This window comes from Lissotriton vulgaris, chromosome 5, assembly GCF_964263255.1.
Source record: "Lissotriton vulgaris chromosome 5, aLisVul1.2, whole genome shotgun sequence".
NCBI lineage: Eukaryota > Metazoa > Chordata > Amphibia > Caudata > Salamandridae > Lissotriton > Lissotriton vulgaris.
The window spans coordinates 690,965,542-690,989,546 of NC_141693.1; the positions used below are offsets into that span (position 1 = coordinate 690,965,542).

The 24,005-nt window shown below is 44.8% G+C and overlaps 1 protein-coding gene across 1 annotated transcript in view; it reads right to left on the reverse strand.

Annotated features, from left to right (window-relative positions):
- MACROH2A2 (macroH2A.2 histone) overlaps window positions 1-24,005 on the reverse strand; it is a 140,633-nt gene that overhangs the window by 72,462 nt on the left and 44,166 nt on the right. Inside the window, exons 5-6 of the mRNA XM_086922127.1 lie at window positions 23,781-23,891; window positions 23,384-23,483 (exon numbers count right to left, since the gene is read on the reverse strand). Coding sequence (XP_086778253.1) covers window positions 23,384-23,483; window positions 23,781-23,891 — 211 coding nt within the window. The remainder of the gene's footprint in view (window positions 1-23,383; window positions 23,484-23,780; window positions 23,892-24,005) is intronic.

Genomic DNA, 24,005 nt, shown 5'->3' on the forward strand with positions numbered 1-24,005 from the left:
TAAATGGCAAGGTAGAGTTCTGTTTTCAAACACACTTTGTCCAATGTCATCAAGGTGATCTTGCTAGTCAGTTACAAGTATTGTTCCCAACTACGATGCCACAGAACGACCCAGAGGAGCTCCCTGTAATGGCTTGATGGATATAGACTATTGTTAATTGGATATGTTTTTTCCCCATTTAATAAGAAATCTTTTTTACGTAGTCTGACAATAGCAATGGTTTTTGGGATGAGCCATAGCTTCCGTAGTTTGGTACACATATAGAAAGTTGTGCACTAGCCTGGGCTTAACCCACATCAAGCTACATTAGTACGTCTTATTGGAATTGTTCAAGCAGTACAGGGAACACTGGCAATCATACTTTCTGGAAAGGGTACAAAATCCTAGGTACTACTCTTATTTTAATTAGAGTTGCCCTAATCAATGTGAGCGGACTCATGTCAGGTTTGGAAATAGCTTTGTATATCTTAGAGGTTTGGAAGGTAGTTTGTAGGATCATTTGGTCAATTGTGGGTGTAACCTGAATACCAAACTATATAATAGAAAAAGGTACATATATGCCTATGGTCTATATATATTGCACACATTGTGCAGTGTTAGTTCGTGGACTAAGTATATTGCACATGTTTGTATGTGACTTAATAGCCCAAGAGTTAGACCCCATGTAAATCGATATTTCTAAACAGAAACCAACTTGACAAAATGATGGGAAGATAAGCAAACAATTACACATAATGTGGCTCAATAATATTCAAAGCGCAAGCACATCCAAAACTGTTCAACGTGTCTGTTTTTCAGACATACCCCCTCGAAGTAATGCGAGTAGAGATAAGGATAATACATATTTCCATATTTAAAATTTAATTTTTTGTTTTGCTAGAGAGGCGCTCTTAATAATTCTCCGCAAAAATGGCTTGCAGAGGTCTTTAAAAGCAATTTCCACATAAATCTTTCAATGTGCTGAAATGCACTTTCGCCCATGCTTAAAAATAGGAACCCCTTTCCTGTTACTGCATACCCAAGAACATTACAGTTCTAAACAGAAAAGAAAGGGCTATTCCCACTCATCCTCTGAGACAGTCCCTTCCCCCTCCTGTTGATATGTGAGGTGAGGGCTTCCATTGTCATTACAGCGGCTGAGGAAGAGGTGCGAATAAGCGCTTTCCCAGGCTGCCCTGAATGACACAGGCCTAACCTTGACACTCCCAGCTCCGGCCGGGCTGCTTTGACCTCCTGGCACCTGTGTCTGTAGATTTCAATGAACTGCACTCACTTATCAAACTCTTACATTCCCACAGCGCACAAGCTTAAAAGCATTGCATATTTTGCAGTGAAAAATAAACATTTTCAAAGCTGCAGCCGTTTAACATTTTTTTATCCTTAATTATCAATTAACACATAAAAATCAGCAGTGGTTTTAAAAAATAGTTCCACATTACTTTTACACATACTCCATGACAGCGTACAATGGCTATAATATTATTTCTAGGAGTTACAATTCCGCTGCTCAAGTGTGGCAGCCACATTAATAGAGGGGGAGTGGGCTCCTGATTCTGAAGTCGGAGCATTCTATAATGTATGTGAACAGGCAAATGGCTAAAAATAATACATTTATGTTTCACTTTGATGTCATAACTTTTTTACAAAAGCAGAATGAAAACCTATACCTTTGATTTGAAATATCGACTGCCTGCTAATGTTTGTGTGTTGTTTATAAGCAGATACTTAAAGTCTAAGAGGCAGATTTATAAGCCCCTTGCGCCACTTTTGCGTCATTTTTCCCATGTTAAAAGTGACGGGAAAGTGGCGCAATGGGCTTGTAAATCTGCCCCTAAATGTCTTCTTTTTCTTAACATACCCGACGTAAGATCCCCCGTCAGCAGTATTTCTGTTAGTTAAAAGTCTTCCAATGGACTGTTGTTTTCACATCTTATGGTGTTCTCCACTATCATCAATGACATATAATTGTACATTAGTAGGCAGTATCTCTGCCTTAAAAAAAAAGGTGCATGGCTGCTTCTCATAGCACCAACTCCCATCATTACCATTTGGCATAATATTGAGATCTGGTTGAAATTTAAATTAAACTGCTTTCAGTCATGTAATTTCTCGAATTTAATGTTACTCTTGTTATAAAAATTCCAGTGCCACCTCACATAATAATGTGGCATTTGGGGCAAATGTTTATTGCAAATGTATTGGACTAATGCAAGTGTTCAGAACATGAGAGCCTTTTCCTTATGCCACTTATGTTTTTTTGTGCTATGTTTTTATTGAAAAACTAATTTTGTGCTCAAATATAGCACTAAATAATGTATTTGCATAAATTTATGTGAGTTCACATAATTTTCCTGAATTTTTGCATAATTAAACAAAAACAAACTAAGCAAATTGTGTACACGCTATCATTTTACACACTTGACAGGATCTCTGCCCTGCAGATGTTTCCAAAAGGATTACTAGGCCTTCTCTGGTTATCCCTATAGTGCAGGGGTCTCCAAACCGGTCCTGGAGGGGCGGATCCATGCCAGATTTTTAAAATAACTACATGTATCTCAATGGGGATATCCAAAAAATCTGGCACGGATCCGGCCCTCCAGGACCGGTTTGGAGACCCCTGCTATAGTGTATTTACACACATCACCCTACTATTCATCCGACCAGGTGAGTGCTGCCTATGTATTTTAGTTCTGACTATATTATAATTTGCGTGCCCATCTCTCACGGATCCTGTCCCATTCATACGCACTATGCCCCAAGACAAGAAAGGAGCACCTCTCTGGTCACTCACCAATGAAATCAAAACACTTCCCACATAGAATGATAATAAATACATCCTCTGCCAGCCCCACACTACCTCATAGGGTAGCATGCTACCTGTACAAACATGTGCTTCGGCACCCCACATGAATCGCTGTACAATAGTATACAGTAGCAGCACCCTAGTTCTTAATGTCAAGATCAGGCTTTTGTTCGCTCTTTACCCTGCCTCTGCCCAGTGCCACTGTACCTGCTGTACTAATCACAGCTCCTGTCTTATGCTCCATGCTTGGACTTGGACTAGACTGCAGGGAGATTTTCCCCTGCTTCATTTCTGGTGCGACTGTGGCGTAGAGTAGATTTGAGGAGAGCGTTATGCAGTGAACTGTCGTACAATGGAGGGTCCTAGGGTGTGGCATTGCATAGTGGAGTGGCATACAGTGGAGTAGAGTGTTATAGAGTGGAGTGGCATACAGTGGAATGTGGTAGAGTGGAGTGGCATAGTGTGTGGAACAGCATACAGTGGAGTGGGGAATAGTGGAGTGGCGTGTAACGTAGAGGCTTAGAATGGAGTTGCGTAGAGTGGCAGGCCATAGAGAAGAGTGGAATGGCATGTCGTACATTAGAGTGGGGTGTTGCACCATAGAGGGGCTTGTTGTACAGTGTAGTGGCGTAGAGTAGACCAGACGAGAATGTCATACAATAAACTGTTGTAGGGTGCTGTAGAATGAAGTGTCGTACAGTGTGGGTGAGTGGACTAGAGTGGAGTGGCATAGAGTGGAATAGTGTACATGGAGGTGGCATAGAGTGGAGTGACATAGAGTGGAGCATATTGAGTTTTGCACCTCAAAACTAGTTTTAACAGTGTCTTCTGCGCTAAACGAAAACATTTTGCAAATCTGAGGAAGTCACTTAATCTCCATTCTTGTCTGTCTTTATATTCTTCAAGTTCCTATCATACCCTTGTTTCTGTGTTTACCAAAGGTAAAAGGCATCCATGTAGTATTTATCACAGTTTTACTGTGTTCTGCACTCTATGTTTTGCTGCGTTCTGGGTTACGGTCTTACTTCTAGCTAAGTATTCGGTTTTATTCTTCAATATGGGGAGAGGGTGTAGCCTTACAGCTAGAGCGGCCGACCTCCAAGCTAGGGAACCTGGTTCGAGTCCTGGCAACAACATCCTGTGATTTTGGGGAAATCACTTAATCTCCCAGTGCCTAACAAAAATGAATGTGTTCATCGGTAACAAAACTGGTGCTCATGTAAAGGGCTCTGATACCCTATTTCTCGGGTCTAGTTCGTGCTATATAAAACTCTTAAAAAAACAATTAAAACGATCTATTACCACTTTATTTAAGGGGTAATAGGTGGAGATTTTTATCTATAAATTTCTATATATTTGTATAGCTGTTTAGGGTGAACTGAACATTTTTTTTAGTATTGTCATACTTTGTAGGTATATGAACAATATTAAAATTAATAAAAAAATAATTGTAAAAAACATATTAAAAACATTACACAGTTAGGTAAATAAATAAAAATATTATAAACATATAATTTCAAATAAAAATAGATAAAAAATATTAATAAACATAAAAAGATATATCATTTAAAAATATATAACAGCAATTAAAAGAAACAGCAAAAATACAGTATTTACCTCCAATTAAAATAAAAGTAGGAGAAGTGTTACACTTGAAAGGGATTACATTTACTCTTCCCACACCAATGTAAACAAAATAACGGAAAAAATTGGACTCCAAGCAAGTTAGATTAACTATTCCAACTCCAATCTAAGAAACCGTAAAGAAAGGTTTGGATTTCCGAGGGGTTAGATTTACTATTCCCACTTAAGCAACCCAAGGAAAAATGTTGACTTCAGAGAGGCTGCATTTACTATCCACTCCAATTTAAGCAACAGTACGGGAAGTATTAGACTTCAAAAGGGTTGGAATTACTTTTACCACTCTGATCTAGGCAACAGTAGGGGAGGTGTTAGATTTAGGAGGGATTAGAGTTACTATTCCCACTTCAGTCCAAGCAACAGTAGGGAAAGTTTAGATTTGAATCAATCAATCAGGACTTTATATAGTGCGGCTACTCACTCCTGATGGTCTAAAGGCGATGAGGGGGGGATGGGGGTGCTGCTGATCCGTCTGGATTTGGAGGTTCCGTTGAAAGGCCTGGTCTTGAGGTTATTCCTGAATTAGGTCAACAACGCAAATTGCCTGAGGTGGAGGGGCAGATCTTGGAGGTGAGGTAGGAGAAGGATCTTCCTCCGGTTCTGGTCTTTTAGATCCGTGGGATGGAGGCCAGAGCGAGTTGGGCGGAGCAAAGTTGTTTGTCTGGTGTGTGGAATGCAAGGCGGTTGGTCAGATATTCTGGTATTGCATCATGGAGGGATTTGTAGGCATGTATGAGGAGCTTGAAGGTGATTCGCTTGTTGATTTGGAACAAGTGGAGTTGTCATAGGTGTTGTGTTATGGGGCTGCAGCGGGGGATGTTGAGGACCAGTCTGGTTGCAGAGGTTTGGACATTCCGTAGTTTCCTGAGCTGTTTCTGGGCGATGCCACAGTAGAGTTCATTGCCGTAGTCAAGTCTGCTGGTTATAAGTGTGTGGGTGACCATCTTTCTGGATTCTGTGGGGATCCATCTGAATATCCTTCGAAGCATTGGAGCGTGTGGAAACAGGATGAGGATACTGTTCTGATTTTTCATTTCATTGTGAGTGAGGAGTCCAGTATGATGCAGAGGTTGCGTGGCTGCAAGCGTGGTCTGTGGAGGTGGCAGTGGCTCTTAGTTCAGCTGGCCACCAGGAGTCATCCTAGGTGGAGGAGATGGGTCCCAGGATGAGTACTTCAGTCTTGTGCGAGCTGAGCTTGAGGCAATTTTCTTTTATCCAGGTAGCATCAGCCTCCATTCTGCTGTGAAGGTTGGTTCTGGTGGCTGTGGGTGCGTTGGTGAGGAATCGAAGCAGCTTGGTGATATCGGCATTGGAGACGATGCCGAGTCTGTGGCTTCTGACGATGGTTGAGAAGGGGGCCATGTAGACATTGAAGAGGGTGGAACACAGGGGGTAGCCCTGGGGCACGCTACAGCTGATCTATGTATGTTCTGAGAGGAACAGGGGTAGTCTGACATGCTATGATTGTCAGGTAAAGGAGTGGATCCAGTCCAGTGCCTTGTTGCAGATGCCGGAGTTGTGGATTCTCGTTATTAGGGTGTGGTGGGAGACGGTGTCAAAAGATGCTGAGAGATCTAGTAGAATGAGGGCTGCGGTTTTGCCCAAGGCAAGGAGGGAGCGGATGTCGTCAGTGGCGGCGAGGAGTGAATTCTCAGTGCTGTGGTTGCTTCAGAAGCAGGATTGGGAGGTGTCCAGGATGTGGTTCTCCTTGATGAACTCTGAGACTTGGGTGTTGCTGGCCTTCTCGATGACCTTGGTTGGGAAGAGGAGGAGGGAGATTGGTCTGAAGTTCTTAAGGTCTGCCAGGTCGACAGATGGCTTCTTCAGCAGGGCGTTGATCTCAGCGTGTTTCCAGTTGTCAGGGAAGGTGGCACTTTCAATGGAGTAGTTGATGGTGTGGCGAAGCTTGGGACAATGGAGGCGGCTGCTCTATGGAAGATGTGGTAGGAGCAAGCATCCAATGAGGCTCCTGAGTGGAGGCTCTTCATGGTCTTGAATGTGTCATCTGTGGTTAGCGGAGTCCAGTTGAGCACGATCTGTTGGGGTGGGGTGTGGTGTGGTTGCATGTGGTGGTGGCGGTCATAGTGGCAGGGTCTTGGGTGACGAAGCTGTAGTAGATCTGCCTGGCCTTGTGGTAGAAGAAGATGCCAAGTTTGTTACAGAGGTCTTGGGAGGGTGGGATGTATGTGGTCTTGCTGTTGGGCCTGGCGAACTCCTTGATGATGTGAAGAGTTCTTTGCTGTTGTGCGCATTGGCGTTGATTCTGTATTGTAAGGTTGTTTTCTTTGTGGTTTTGAGGAGAAGGTAGTGTGCGTTGTCAGCTGTTTTGAAGGTTGCATGGGTTTCCCTGGTTTTGTTGTTCCTCCATCTCTACTCAAGTCGTCAGGACTTATGGAGGGTGGGAGTGAACCAACTGGCTTTTTTCGAGTGTTGCTTGCCTGGTGTCTTCTGGAGGGGGCCAGTATGTCTGCGTAGTTGGAGATCTATTGGTGAAGGTTTCGCGCTGCGGTGTTGGTGTCTGTTGGTTTTGGTGGAGTGGTTGTGCTGAGGAAGATGACAAGAAGATCTTCTGTGTCCTTGTTCCAGCTACGACGGGGGATGATGAGGGCGGTAGTGTACTGTGGGCATGGCAAAGTCAAGATGCACGCAGTGGTGGTCAATCCAGCTGAATTCAGTGGTGTGGCTGTAAGTGATGTTTCTGCTGGCAGAGAAAATATGGTTGAACATGTGTCCAGCTGAGTGAGTCGGTGTGGTGACTAGCTGCTTGAGTCCGATTTTGGCGAGGTATACCAGTAGGGAGGTGGTGTCCTGGTCACTGGGGTTGTCCAGGTGGAAGTTGACGTTTCTGAGTAGGATATAATCGGTGGATGCTAGAGCCTGGGTGAGATGAGGTCTACGATGGTGTCGGTGAAGAGCCGGCGAGGGCGGGGGGTCCTGTAGATGAGGGTCTGGATCTGGAAGTGGAGGTGTTCCATGGTTGTCATTGGGTCGTTTGAGTGCGTGGTCAGTCGGAGTGTGTTCTTGTGGATGATGGTGATGCCTCCTCCTGGTCAGTTTGTGCAGTCCTTGCGGGTGATTTTGTTGCTGTCGGGGATAGTGATGGCAATGTACAGTCCGGTTCAGGGGTTGATCAAGTTTTCCATGAAGAAAGTGAAGTCGGGAGAGGTCATTTTGAGGAGGTCCCAGATTTCTGTGGCGTGTTTGTGGAGGGATTGCACGTTGAGGAGTATGCAGTTGAGTCGGTCAAGTGTACTGTTGGGTGGTTGGGCAGCGAGAGGATCTGGCATGCTGGCGTGGGTGAGGATGTGGCTGCAGTTCTGGCTGGAGAAGGGTCCTTCAGTGATGCGAGGTGGCAGGCTGTATGGCGTCCTGAGTTATGGGTGAGGAAGGTGCTGGCATCATATTGCTGGATTGTCCGAGAACCAGGGTCCCTAGCGCTGGGCATGGTCCAGGCTCAGACGGGTGCAGACAGGCCTTCCTTTGGCACCCCAGCGGTTGTGCTAGGGGCCTGGACAGCTGAGAGGCAGTAAATGCAGGAGCAGGAAGGGTCACTGGAGGGGGCACAGCAACAAGGACGAGGGTAGCAAACAAAGGAAAGAAAAAAGTAAAAAAGTAAAAAGCTGCATAAAGACAGAAAGTCAGAAGTCAGAAAAGAGAGGCAAGGGACAGCCCAGCAGCAGAGCAGTGATGCTCTACCACTAAACCACCAGATATGAGACGCAGGCAGGGTCCTGCGAGTGGGGGAAGGCCTCGAACCCCTAACCAGCAACAGGGGCAGCAGAAGCTACCAGACAGTGCTTCGCTGTGAAGGGAGCAAGTCCACTAGAAGGTCAGTTTTTACTTCTTTCACTCTAATCTGACTAACAGTAGGGAAAGTGTTGACTTCATAGGGGTTCAAATGGCCATTTCCACTCCAGTCTAAACAACAGTAGCAAAGGTATTGAACCTCTGAGGGGGTCACATTTACTATTCCCATTCCACCCTAAGCAAAAGCAGGGAAAGTGCTGAATTTTTCAGAGAGGTTAGATTTACAATTCCCACTGTAATGTAAGCAACAGCTGGGAAAGTGTTGGACTTCAGAGAGATTAGATTTGCTATTCCCACCCCAATATATATAAAACAGACGGAAAAGTATTGAACTTTGTACGAGTCATATTAACTATCCCCACCCCAATTAAGCAATAATAAGGACAGCATAGGAATTGGATGGACTAGATTTACTGTTCCACTCCAATTTAAGCAATAGTAGGGAAAGTATTGGACTTCAGAAAGGTTACATATACCATTCCAATACAGTCATAAAAAAAAATATTTAAATACCTAAAAACATAAAATGATTAACCATAGTTAAACTAGAACATATATATTGTGTAAATTTAAATAAAATGCACACTTTATTATAAATATACAAAATAAATGTATAATTAATTAAAATATTAAACCCGTTTGTTGCTTTGAACGTTCTGCGCCAGTGCTGAACGTTCGAAGAAATGGGTGCGGCTGCGTCGGCCAACGGACGTGCACAGCACTGGCAAGGTAGAGCTCGCGACGACCGTTGGCCGACGGCAGCACTAAAGGGGTGAAATACACATACGTAGAATTCACTTCTCTCTCTACTACTGAAAAAACCCACAAACACCAAGAAGATAAAATTAAAAAATAAACAAAACAATAAAAAATTAAAATAAATGAAACATATAAAAATAATAAATATAATATACTCTTGCTGATATATTACTAATGATTTCTTGTGTAGTCTCAATAACTATTATTTCATTTTAAATATTCAATAAAATAATTGATTTGTACATTAAATATTTAAATAACAAAACATTAATAAAGAAAACTATTTTCATTTAAATAATTTCTCACCCTATTCCTCTACAAACTGAAGATGCTTCTAAATTAGCTATAACTAATTATACTATACAAAATATAAATTAGAAATCTGAAATTAAACCCAAATAAATGAAAGAACGATTAAACAATTAAAACTTTACATACTAACCATGTATATATTGCTTTTACCTTACATTACTTAACATTAAAAACCAATTAGTTAAATGTAATTAACCTCCCACCATATTCCCCTAAAAAGCCAATATCCCCCTACTAAATTATAAACTACTTAAAATAGGTATTTGTAGATCGCACATTACCTCTTAGGCATCTTGATGCTAATAGATGTTTATTGTTACCCAACAATACTGAGCCACCGGACCCATCTAATTACCTTTTGAAAATTCAATAATACATTTAAAATTGCAAACTATATTTAAAAAAGAATATGTAATACATTTAATAACTATATGTATATTTAATTATAAAACATGTTTATTACAAGTATACTAAAGTACACAATATTAATTACCATTTCCATTCCATTTATTAACTTTATTTCGGCCACTAGGGCCATAAAGGTGTAAGAACAATAAAACAGATACTGTACACTTATAGTTAAAAATGTACAGAGTTCATCCCACAAGAGAACAAGAAAAAAGAAAACACTGTGTATAAGAGATACAGCAAGGATGTAGAGTTATGTATAAAACTGTCTTCAACCCATTAAAAACAGAATAAAAGCAACCATCCAAAGATGATCTGTAATCGATTTTTATTTTTACAAAGGCTAAAAATATAGGACAAAGATACAAGTCCCCAAGCATGAGTAAACAGTGAGTCGACCTGTGCAAATTCAGTGCATTTGTTCTTCCCCTTGGGATCTACTTTAGACAGGCCCGCCGGATGTGCCACGTGCAGTTTAAGAACTGTGATACAGCAAAGAAAAATTGGTGGATGGTGCAGCGCACAAAGCCCAAATTCTTGCATAGCTGGAATAACCAACGCTTGCGCGGCAGTCGATAGGCAGGACAGAGGAGCAAAACATATAGATAAGACTCCTCCTTGTAGTTACATGCAGGACATTCACCCCTTTGGTCTTTCACCCATTTGCTAGTGAACGCTAGTAGTGGAAGAGTCCCTAGTCTGAATTGCCCATACGATTTCCTGGCCAGTGGTGGTTGAATGAAATCCAAGACGTTTTTCTTGCTATATACATCTTTCACTAGCAGGAATTCTGCTGTCAAACGACCACATGAGGTACTTTCTTGAATGGACACTAATTTGGCTAGTCTATAGCGTTTGACTAGTTCCAACCTCAAAATCGTGGAGCCTGCAGTCTCTGGAGTTTTCCAGAGGTCCGACTTGCCTAACTTAGAGGCAAGGTTCCTTATGTGGCAAAGCCATGCAATTTTGTTGATGGTGCATATGGCTAAAAGGTCATTTAACTTGGCCCTGTATGCAGACAACTCTGGAGTCACCCATAATCTCCGCCAGAAGGTTAGAGGTCTCAGGGCAATCTCTTCATCAAGGGGCCTAATACCCAGGTCCATGTGAAGAGGAGTAAGGGGGGTATTATGGGGTAGGCCTATAAGCGGTCGCATGAAGTTGTTCTCCACTGTCATCAAGTTAGTAGTAGGGTAATGCCCCACAACTCCACCCCGTATAATGTGGCACCCCTTGCTTGTGCTTTATAGATTTCCACCAAGGGGCGGCTGGTTTAAAAGCTGAGGTTCTATACAGTTCATTATTCCGCCCACTGTCTGGATTAGCTTGAGTCTTGCTTTGTCCATATGTGTCCAACTGTGGCCCCCATTAAAAAAACTCCCAGATAATCGAATATCTTCACTCTTTCCAGAGGAATGCCGTGTAAAGAAGGGTTTGGACGGATCGTGTTGGGGGAGTTGAAGACCGTATATTTCGTTTTTGTTAGACTGATCTCCAGCCCTCGTAGCTTACAAAAATTGGCAAAGCCATCAAGAGTGCACTGGATACCCATTGGTACTTTTGAAAGTAACAGGGTATCGTCTGCAAACATCAGCGCTGGAACCTTCCCGGAGACTAGCTTGGGGGCATCGTTGTCCTCAATTTTTTTAAGATGGTCAATAAGACCATTGAGAAAAAGATAAAGTAGAGTCTAAAACACATCCCTGTCATACCTGGGAGGTGAATTCTCAATATTTTCCGCATCGCACTTGTGCAAAATTTTCCATGTGGAGCCTCTCTATAACGTTTAGACGATAAGGAGGGATCCCAAGGTCACGCATCACCTTCCACAGTTTCTGACGAGGTACAAGGTCGAAGGCCGACTTCAGATCAACAAATATTAGATAGAGGCTGCCACCCTCTATAGCCACTGTTTTCCAGAAGAGTAGTTGTAGTCTGAAAATCTAGTCTACGGTTGACATATTTGCTCTGAAGCCGGCCTGGTAGGGACTTAAAATTTGTTCTTCCAGCCAGCCAGCCCTGAAGGCGGTCCAGAAGCACCCGGCCGAAGAGTTTTTTAGTGATGTCAATTAGGCTGATCGGCCTGTAGTTGGAGGGTGAGAGGGGACAACCTTTTTTAATATGGGAAATATATCAGTCCCGCGCCAGGTATCGGGGGGATCCATGCCCTTCAGGATGGCGTTAAATAGGGCGCACAAATATGAGACCCATATTTTGGGTTCTTCACGGAAGCGGTCCCCCAGTAATTTATCTAGACCTGGCGCTTTATTACGGTGAAGCTTGTTAATAATGTTTCCCACTTAGATCATAGTGATCTTCATGTCCCCCTCCTGTTGGAACTCCTGTGCCATACTGGAACTAGCGGTTTTGCCAGGCTCACCATCCCTGGAGTAGTACAATTCGCCAAAGTGAGTCTCCCAGGCTTCAGGCGCTATAATAGGCTCAATGACCGATCTCCCTTCCCTGTCGCCTGAGCTCACTATTGCCCAAAAGGTTTTCAGATCATTGTCATTCAGGGCAATCCTGAGAGATTCCCACCTCTGTAGTTCCCAGTTTTTTTTTCCTGCTGAGTGATCCATTCGTGCCTGGCCCTAGAAAGATCAATTTGTGGCCTGTCCTCGCCTTCACTACATCCAGAAGGGCCCGCTTGGCCTTGCGACACTTATTGTTAAACCAGGCGCATTTGTTTCAGCTATTTTCCCTAGTACGCACAACCGGAGAAAATGCATCCGGCAGTATTGAGGTAATCTCTGCGTGTATTTTCCCTGGCTTATCCAGATCCAAGATGGGACTCTCCACCTGTGCTGCCTTCCCCATTTTGGTTATGAATGGAATATCTAGCTGATAAACTTTAGCCAGCTTGGAGGGAGATTGTTGTAAATGGCCCCATCTGACATTTCTTCTATTGTTTGTTAATGTTTTTGCACTGGTCACATTTAGAGGAACAGAAGGAGATTTAGAAATGCCAAGGTCCCATGATTTTAAAATCATAGTCAGGGCATTATGGTCTCTGTCCTGCCTCTGTGCGATGAAAAAAGTTAAGGACCTTGTCCCAAAGTCTTGTTTCCACCATGATGTAGTCCAATAGGGAGGCTTGACCTACTCTGTTAAATGCGGGCTGCCCTGGCTGATCGGATTTACATGCCCTTAATGAAAGAGTGAATGAGTTAAGCTGTATGGCCAATGGAGACCATACTTTAATGGGAGTGGTCAGGGTGTCGGGTACAGACCAGTACAGGCCTTCATCCATAGGGACAGAGTGAGAAGAGTCAGTGAGGGGTTCAAAATGGCAATTAAAATCACCCCCTATGATCAGCCATATCCCTGGGTCCAAGGTTGGAATGAAATATCCTAATTGAGCAATGGTGGCAGGTTCTTGGCTGTTGTTAACAGAGCGAGAATACACGTTAATTAAGGCGATTTTCATCTTTGTTGGGAAAAGAGAGCAGGACACATAACATAACATAACGTGTATTTGTGAAGCGCTCGTTCACCACTACGGCTATCTTGGCACTGAATGTCATTTGTGGGTGTTATCAACTGCTTTGCTCTGCAGCCAAGGTAGGTGCCCACCCAGATGGATAAACCTCCAGAGGGTTCCCTCCTCCCCCCATGGTTGCTAGCTTATTGAATGTGGCAAATCCCACCTGCTGAAAGTCCTCCCTCGCCCAAGTCTCCTGGAAGATACAGATATCATGTTTATCAACAAAATCACCCCATTAGGGGCAAGGCAATTTGTTTTTAAGACCTGCCAGGTTCCATGAAAGTATCCTAATCCCATTGTTTTGCCCACGTTCCCCACTCCCAGACTCTGTGGTGGCGAGGTACCTGGTTGGACCGCACAACACCTAACTGAATCCCTCCTCGGTTCACTTTCTCTGCTAATGTCACCCCGTGAGGCGGAGGAAATAACATCAGGGACCCCACTTGATTCAGATCTCCCTCCTTCCTGGGCAGTCCACTGGGTGATGCTTGAACTACCCCCAGTAGTTTTCTTCTGGCCACAGCCTACTATGCCTGTGGGGTTCTCTCCTCGCGTTTGTGGGTCCCCACCCTTAGATGGTCCCTCCCCCAGTCAATCTACCTCCTCCAGAGTGGTGTATCTGTTATTCACCGGGATATTAAATAGGGTAAGCCTATTGTGGGCAACCCAGCTGCCCTCATGTGGGGGCCCTAGGCCAATTGCTGACATTAAAGGGGGTACACAGCTTCTTGGGTATTTATGCTGTTGCAAATAGAAAAAGTCCAAGGGGCGCAGGCTCATGCCTGTTGGAGCGATGTGGCAGTCAAGGGTGGTTGTGGCAGTCAAGGGTGGATCACGTTCAGACTCCTCACCCACGCACACAAAGCTCTCCACGACCTTGGCCCCAAGTACCTCAACAACCGCCTCAACTTCTACACGCCCATCCGCCAGCTACGATCGACCAGCTTCGCCCTCGCCACTGTACCACGCATCCGCAGAACCACCGCCAGAGGAAGATCCTTCTCCTACCTGGCGGCCAAAACATGGAACTCCCTCCCCATCCACCTGCGGCTGACCCAGGACCATCTCTCCTTCAGGAAACAACTCAAGACCTGACTTTTCGAGCAGTAACGGACCCCTCCCGCCCCAGCGCCTTGAGACCCTCCGGGTGAGTAGCGCGCTATACAAATTGTTCTGATTGATTGATTGGTTATAAGTGGGTTGGTGACAGTGTGTTTTTTTTTTTTAATTGATAACTACACACTCACCCGGATCGCTTTTTCTGCGATTTCCTACCCACCCCACTCTGCGAACCATTATAATCTCCCCTGCTCTGGCATAGTCAAAGTGCTTATATCTTGCAAGCCAGAACAGGCATTTATTTCTCAACTCGAGATGGCTTTCCTTTATATTGGATTTGATGGGCGGTACACCTGTTAGAATAACTACGTTCGGGGAGCAAGCAGGAGGAAGATTTATATGCGGCAGGTTTGAGCTTGGGCAAGCATTCCTCCCCTCACTGTATTCTTGTTCTGGTTGTGTACTCACTTGTCTTTTGGTCGCTTGGTCTTGGGGGCTATGGGTGGCTCGATGCCTGGGAGGGGATGACAGGTTTTTTGCTCTGGACTCGGGGCTAGCACTCCTATTTCTCTGGTGCCTATGAACACTCTGGTTCCCTGTCTCACAGCTAGTCGAGGATCCCTTGTGTGTATGCATCTCCAACCCAGGCGGAGGAATTGGACCCACACTATCCGCCTGATAACCTATAGCAATCCCTCTTACAGACTTGACGGTGGAATGATTTTGTGTGTCAGTTGGTCAGGCCTCCCCTACGGCCAATGCTTTCTCCAACATATCTAAACGCCTGATAAGAGGGGGCCAGTTCTTCTATGATAGTGGCCCGTGGCAGTCTCCACAAAGTATGTTCTTGCTCTTGACCCCTCTCTGGGCTAAATGTAGTGCCCTCGCAAAATTTCTTTTTTTTAGGACCAACCTCAGCTGTTTGTTTGCGCTTTCCGTTCTTGGGGACACAGTATTTTTTCTCTTGCGCACTGCTTTCTTGAAAGGAACAACCACAGGCGATAGTTGGGGTGAATGTCTGGCTGAGTTTGGGGCGTGTTTGGCAGCATGATCAAATCAGATGGGGGAATAAATAGATCGGGGGTAAGTGAAAGCCGCCTTTCCGTTAACTCAATTTCGGTGTCCACCACCCCTATGGCCCTCTGCAGCATTTTATCTATTGATGTTGGAGGGAGTGAGGCTGTACTAGCGGTTTTGAATCTAGCTGGGACTGCCCTCCTCCCCATTTTGCTGCCTACTGTCGATCTAACACCCCGGCACACGCCACACTGGTTTTTAATGTCACTTGTCTATCCTGTAGCACCTGTGGTCCATTGACAGCTAAACAAAGGGTCAAACGACAGAAAACTAGAATGAGATGCTAACCACTCCGAGACCACCCGCACTATAACATGACCAGCCCGTTTTCTGTTTAGTTTAAATGACAATGCAGTCCACTGTTCCTTGAGACTGCACAGTTCGCAGTGCGGGCGCCTACTGATGTCAATAGAGTCTCGGAATGGTGGGCTAGGTTCTGTAACAGTGAGACGGGGCACAACAAATGATGAAAGTCTTACCCGTTGGTTCTTTTAAATCATAAGTCAAAGCAGCCAAGGGGGGTGGCCTTGCCGGCCTCTTCCTGTTTCTGATGGGTGCAGGATGGGCCAGCCCATGGCCCGGGCTTTGCCCGGTCGGGGCCCGCGAGCGTCCCACGCCACGGGTTGTGAGCGGCACTTAAGATGGCACAGGTGACGTCTCCCTCTCAGCTGCAGGGGGCGGGAGACACGCTTGGCACTCTGGGACTTGGAGTCCCACCAGAGTGAGTCCGTGCAGCAATGGCCCCCACAGCAGAGCCAACAGCAGGGAAATCACCCCCCCCCCCAAAATGTTACAGGTGGCAGGAGGGGCTCCTGATGATCAGCATCCCCCTTTAGAATGCATATTAATATTAATTACAACAATTGTCTGCATTACCATATCGTATACAATAAACCTGCATTCTTAATTTGGATATTCTGTTCCACTATGTTTTTGCAGTGGTGATATTTTTGACAACATACTTATGTCACATGATATTTTGGAATCAATATTTGTTTCATTCACCATATTTAACATGAACCGATTCCTGATGTATCTGTTATTTCTTGCGACATGATGCACTGTATAATAAATGCGGAACATGCATGATGTCGCAAGGAGGGCGCAGTGAAAAGTGCTGCATCGCTGCTTTCACGCAGCGATGCAACACTTTTCATAAATGAGGCCCTTTGTGTTTAAGACTGACTGTATGTACAAAATGCCCACTGGCAAAAACATGTTTTTTAACTTTGTGAAGGACTCCTATCTTTAACATGGGCACATTTTAAGGTTTCTTTTCACACACAAAAACAGCCAGTGAATGACTACCAAATTGTCCTTCTCTATTCCTGAACAAAGGATTCACCGGCTCCTTTTAGGAAGCCTAGTTTTATACTCCACACACACCGAAGTACAATATTTGGGCTCAATCCTCCTAAAAAAATTGGTAACATTGTGAAAGATTCCTATAATTAAAGTAGGCACATTCTGAGGTTTTTATTCCCATGAAAGACAGCTGTATGTCAGCCAAAGCAGCCAAAGTGACTTTCTCTACTCTGACATTATGAGCATACCAGGTCAGTTTAGGAATAAAAGGGCATATTATCAAGGGGGTTTCTCTCGGAAAGCGGAGATAAAAGTATCTCCCTATTACCTAGCTGCCGCTAACACCAGTTAGTGACAGCTAGTAGGAGATAGCGGCCATCTTGAGCCCCACTTTGCATGTCAGTAATATTTATCACTAATGACATGCAAAGTGGGCGTGCCAAGATGTTAGCAACTGGAAACAGTCGCTAACATCGCTATCTCCTATTACCAACTTTTGGAGATATTAGCGCTAAGCGCGAATATCTCCAAAAGCTAACACCTGCCCTGAGCAGTTCTTAGCCATGTTATCCAATGGGAGGTGGATAACATGGCTAAGAGCATTAGCTCGGTAATTCATGAATATCGCTGACTTTTCAGCGATATTCATGCATTGCGGCCGATTTTTATCGCAATAAATACCAAGGTTTATCTGCGATAAAAATCGCCGCAGGTCGGCGATAATTTTTCGTCTCGAACTAAGCAATAGCGATAATTATCGCTATTGCTTGGTAATATGCCCCACAATTTGTAAGACTCTTGTTTATGATTTGTCCTTCAAATAACAAGACCATCAACACTGAAAAAGTCTCTTGTAGCTGATATGGGCACTTTTGAGAATGTTTAAGAATTTCTATTTTACACTCCAAATTTAAAAGATTGAACAAATAGATATTTCAACTTTGCGAAAGTTTCCCATGTTTCACCTTGTTTGGAAAGAATAACGGCTGAGTGGTAGCACCTGGATTCAAACTTGTGAGAGAGTGGTCAAACACATATCCCTCAAGTGGATTCATTCATTTAATAAGACACCAGACTAATATAATCTGCTTCGGTTCTTCAACATACCTATCATTACACACATCACTATGGAGACTTGAATATGACTGTAATCACACATTATCACTCTGAGGACTTAAACATCACTGTAATCGCACAATATCTCTGTAAGGACTTGTACATGACTTTAATCATGCACTATCATGTGTACTATACCTGTGCATCCCATTAATCACACAATATCTCTGTGAAGACCTTGGCATGTCTTTAATCATACTCTATCTCTGTGGGGACCCGAGCATGTCTATAATCACACACATTCTCTTTGGCAACGGTGGTAATACTATAGTCACACACCATCTCTGTGGGGACCTCAACATCTCTATAATCACACACTATCTCTGTGGGGACCTGGAATGTCTATAATCACACACTATCTCTGTGGGGACCTGGAATGTCTATAATCACACACTATCTCTGTGGGGACCTGGAATGTCTATAATCACACACTATCTCTGTGGGGACCTGGGCATGTCTATAATCACACACCATCTCTGTGGGGACCCGGGCATGTCTATAATCACACACCATCTCTGTGGGGACCTGGGCATGTCTATAATCACACACCATCTCTGTGGGGACTTGGGCATGTCTATAATCACACTCCATTCTCTTTGCGACTGTTGTAATACTATAGTTGCACACCATCTCTGTGGGGACTTGAGCATTCCTGTAATTACACGCAAGCTCTATTTTGGCTTGGGTATCATCAGCTTTCAATTCTCTGTATGGGACTTTATGAATACAGAAAAGTAATAAAGTTAGACTTTTGGTCTAAGTTTACATTTGTGAAACTGAAAAGTAGGAAAATTAGATTTTTTGTCTAAGTTTACTTTTTTGAACCGGGCCCTATTTTAATGAGAACTTAAACACAATAATCTTCATGCAAAATCTCTGTGGGGACTTAAACATCGCTATATTTACACAATATCTTTTGAGGGCTTGAAAAAAACTATTATAAAACACTATTTTTGTGGGGACTTGAACATCACTATAAAAACATACAATCTCTGTGGGGACATGAGAATTCCTTTAATTAAACGTAAGCTCTGTTTTCCATGAGGCACAGGGTCAAGACTGATTTGTATATAGCTGGGTCTGAACTGTGGTGGCGAAGTGAGCTAAAGAACGATGATGGATTGAATGAATGAATGAATGAATGAATGAATGAATGAATTTGGATTTGTAGAGCGCAACTAAACCCGAAGGCATCAAGGCGCTGAAAGATGGTACAACTGTTTGAGCAAGAGGTGGGCAGATCAGAGGTAGGCTTCTCGGAAAAGCCAGGTCTTGAGTGCTTTGCGGAAAAGAGCGTGAGAGGCAAGGCTCTTGAGGTCATCAGGGAGCGTGTTCCACAGTTTGGGTGTGAGGGAACGGAAGGCCCTTCCACCCCATCTAGCCTTGAAGACTCTGGGAACAGTCAGGAGATTTTTATTGGCAGAGCGAAGAGCCCTGCCGGGGACATAAGGAGACACGAGGGGACGAATGTCTTCTGGCCCAGTCCCATTTAGGGCGTGGTGCGTAAGGCAGAGGGCCTTAAAATTAATCCTGGCCTGAATGGGGAGCCAGTGCAGGTTCTTCCTGATGGCAGTGCCTGACGCACGCTTCGGGGGGTCTACGACAAAGCGGGCCGCTGCATTTTGCACAATCTGAAGGCGTTGGACCAAGCCGTTGTTAATGCCTAGATATAGTGCATTGCAGTAGTCCAGCAGGGAGGCTATAAGAGCCACCGCGACCTGTTTGCGTGCTTCTAGGGAGAGAAAGTGAGTGATTTTTCTTAAAATTCTTAGGGCACCACAGCAGGTAGAAACTGTCCTGCTAACCTGTTTATCAAGGGTAAGGGTGGTGTCCAGGATAACACCCAGATTTCGTGCCGAAGTAGAGGGCCTGGGACAGTCGCCAAGGGCAGAGGGCCACCAGTCCATTGACCAGGTCTCGTGTTTGCCTCCAAAAATGATAACCTCCGTTTTCTCCCCATTCAGCTTGAGGAAGTTCTGAACCATCCAGCCTGCGACTGCCTCCATACAGTTTTTGAAATTTAAGGCCGCTATGTTCACCGATCGTGATATGGAGACCACAATCTGGGTGTCGGAGTAGGAAAGAACTTTCAGCCCAAAGGATCTTACAAGCCTGGCAAGTGGGGCCACGTAGATGTTAAAAAGTGTGGGGCTCAGGGAGGAGCCCTGGGGTACCCCACATTTCACAGGCTTGACTGGCGAGAGAAAATCGCCTAGCTTCACCCTTTGCTTCCGCTGGTCAAGGAAGGATGTTAGGAGGCTGAGTGCTGGACCGGCCACTCCCACCTTACTGAGGCGGCTAGCTAGAATGGAAGGGGACAGGGTGTCGAAGGCCGCAGTAAGGTCTAACAGCACCAGTAGGGCAATCTGGCCACTGTCGACCTTAGTGCGGATACTGTCGACAACCACTGTGAGCGCTGACTCAGTGCTGTGAGCCTTCCGGAAGCCGTGCTGTGAGGGATCCAGAGAGCTGGAGCTATCCAGAAAGGCACTCAGATGATGATTAAGGTGTGCCTCTAGTAGCTTAGCCAGATTCAACCCAGATCTGTGACTGGGGGTGAGTGACTGAAAAGTTTCAGCACTACGTTCATCATCTCCTTGTGTTTGCTTTGACTTAATATCATCAGATTCACATTCTCTGTATGGGGCTTTGTGAATACTGAAAAGTAGTGAAGTTAGACTTTTTGTCTAAGTTTACCCGTGTGAATTAGGCCCTTTTTTAATGAGGACTTAAACACTATCACCTTCATGCACTATCTCTGTGAGGATTTAAACATCACTATAATAACACACTATCTTTGTGGGGACTTGAACAACATTGTAATAACACACTATCTTTGTGGGGACTTGAATATCACTATAATAACACACCATCTCTGTGGGGACTTTAACATCCCTATGATAACACACTATCTTTGTGGGGACTTGAACACCGCTATAATAACTTACCACCTCTGTGGGGACTTGAACATCCCTATGATAACACACTATCTTTGTGGGGACTTAAACACCGCTATAATAACATACCATCTCTGTGGGGACTTGAGCATTCCTATAATTACACACAACCTCTGTGCGGACTTGAACATCATTAGCTTCACACTCTTTATAATAGGATTTAAGCTTTGAATGTGCACACTATTTCTATGGAGACTTAAACAAAATGATCTTCACCCAATATCTCTGTGGGGACTTAAACAGCTATTTTGGCAAAAATGTAAGCAGATAATCAAGCTCTGGATTCCACTTGACCATATTCCTTGGTTCCATATGTTAATTTCTTTATGTGTTAGTTCCCTTATCTCCTAACATTTTATGCACTTATATGTAGGTTAAATACAGCTTTAAGTGTCTTTCTTTAAGCATGATATGATATTTTCTGCCACATAAACATAATCTGTCTTTAATGTATACCACTAGTATATATGCAGCAATTCATATATGAATAGATTATAATGTTGTTTGAGTATATTGTTGATAAAATAAACATTTAGCCATGTGCCTTTGACTGTATTCAATCACAAATAGTGTTACGGACTAGGTCCCCACAAGGATGGTAGCACGTGTTCAAGTCCCCACAAGGATGGTGCTGTGCGCATGATTAAATAACAATATATTTGCAAATTTGAAGCAAGATCCTGTTTTGTGAATTTTTTCTTAACATTTTTCTGTTATTAGTGTATTTTAAAAACATTGGGAAAGGTTAGTCCCCACAAGGCAGGTGAAAACACATAGTCCCCACAAGGATGGTAACACGTGTATGGCTGTGTGTGTGTGTGGCTGTGTGTGTGTGGCTGTGTGTGTGTGGCTGTGTGTGTGTGGCTGTGTGTGTGTGGCTGTGTGTGTGTGGCTGTGTGTGTGTGGCTGTGTGTGTGTGGCTGTGTGTGTGGCTGTGTGTGTGTGGCTGTGTGTGTGTGGCTGTGTGTGTGTGGCTGTGTGTGTGTGGCTGTGTGTGTGTGGCTGTGTGTGTGTGGCTGTGTGTGGCTGTGTGTGTGGCTGTGTGTGTGTGTGGCGTGTGGCTGTGTGTGGCTGTGTGTGGCGTGTGGCTGTGTGTGGCGTGTGTGGCTGTGTGTGGTGTGTGGCTGTGTGTGGTGTCTGTGTGTGTGGCTGTGTGTGTGGGTGTGTGTGGCTGAGTGGTGTGTGGCTGTGTGGTGTGTGGCTGTGTGGTGTGTGTGGCTGTGTGGTGTGTGTGGCTGTGTGGTGTGTGTGGCTGTGTGGTGTGTGTGGCTGTGTGGTGTGTGTGGCTGTGTGGTGTGTGTGGCTGTGTGGTGTGTGTGGCTGTGTGGTGTGTGTGGCTGTGTGGTGTGTGTGGCTGTGTGGTGTGTGTGGCTGTGTGTGTGGCTGTGTGGTGTGTGTGGCTGTGTGGTGTGTGTGGCTGTGTGGTGTGTGTGTGTGTGGTGTGTGGCTGTGTGTGTGGTGTGTGGCTGTGTGTGGTGTGTGGCTGTGTGTGTGTGTGTGTGTGTGTGTGTGTGTGTGTGTGTGGCTGTGTTTGGTGGTTGTGTGGCTGTGTTTGGTGGTTGTGTGGCTGTGTGTGTGGCTGTGTGGTGTGTGTGGCTGTGTGTGGCTGTGTGTGGCTGTGTGTGGCTGTGTGTGGCTGTGTGTGGCTGTGTGTGGCTGTGTGTGGCTGTGTGTGGCTGTGTGTGGCTGTGTGTGGCTGTGTGTGGTGTGTGTGGTGTGTGTGGCTGTGTGTGGCTGTGTGTGGCTGTGTGTGGCTGTGTGTGGCTGTGTGTGGCTGTGTGTGGTGTGTGTGGTGTGTGTGGCTGTGTGTGGCTGTGTGTGGCTGTGTGTGGCTGTGTGTGGTGTGTGTGTGGTGTGTGTGGTGTGTGTGGTGTGTGTGGTTTGGTTGTGCGTGTGTGGCTGTGTGTGTGTGGCTGTGTGTGTGTGGCTGTGTGGTTGTGTGGCTGTGTGTGTGCGCGTGAGGGTGTGAGTGGAGTGAGACAGAGAATCTGCGGTTGGCAGTCTGGAAAGAGTTACACAGATAGAGATCATTAAATGTAGATATTCAAAGAAAAAAAATGTGTTAAAGGCGGACAGAGAAGCAAAGGCAGGGTTGAAACAGGGAGAAAGGCAGGTGAAAAGGTTACCAGTGCATTATGTTATGGGAATGGAGGCTGAAAGCAACTCACCTGGACTTCGGTCGGCCGCCGAATGGCCAAAACAAACCTCAACGAGCAAAAAAAATAAACACCGCCCGCGATGACGACATCGCAGAGGCAGAGAGGGAAAAATTCTCGGGAACGCCCACGAATCTGGTCCGGCCATGACGGACAGATCTCTGTTCCAATGGCTAGCCTCCATTTATGGAGCTAGCTAATGGAACAGAGGGCGTAATCCCAAGCCCACTCTGTTAACAGTAGATTTCGCCTGCGCCGAAAAGCTGCGCAGAGCCCAGCCTTCGGCGAGGCGAAACCTAAAAAGGGGTTGGGTGCAACATTGCGGGGGAGGGGGAGAGTTGGTTGGGTAAGTGGGTAGCCCACTGTAAGTTCACAACAGACATTTCTCAACCAGACAGCTTGCAATGTGTAGTATGGGAGACCAAAAAACAGGTATTCCAGTATATTTGGCCATAAGTGAGAAGTGGAATTTCATCATTAGACTTCCTCGTGAACTTACCAATATCCTCCTTGAGGTCTATTTCAGCTGAAGTTGGGTGTATGATGCCTTCAACCTTCATGGTGCCAATGTGGCTCAGATCATTCTGAGTTAGACACAGCTGTGTGATAGAACAGATTGGTGCAGATGTTAAAAATGGGAAAGTTAGGCTATAAACATTTCTAGTAAAACAAAAACAAGATTAACGTGTAAACTGTTCCCAACTAGGATTCTTGGGGGGGGGGGGGGGGGGGGGGGGGGGTTGGGGGAAAGAGATTCAGTAACAAGCTGCGTTTACTACTTACTAGCTGTTATGTTGTTGCACATTCAAAAGGCTTGAGCAGGAAGGTCTTGTTTGACACCAAGAGGTTAATTTGAGGTTTTAAAGACAATATAAGTTATGGACTATATGCATTACCTTCTGTCCGAGGAAGAGGCTTTTTGAAGACAGGACAGTGAATCCATCCCCTGGCCCATCTTCGGATGCTGCGTTTGAAGAACTTTCTTTCCCACCATCAGACGACTTTTCCTATCGAGAGACCGAGAATCTCTCAATAAATATATAAGTACTGACCAAACATATAAGAACTGACAAAATATTAACTACATTTTTTAGTTTTAGGATGCAACCCACCCAGTGCAA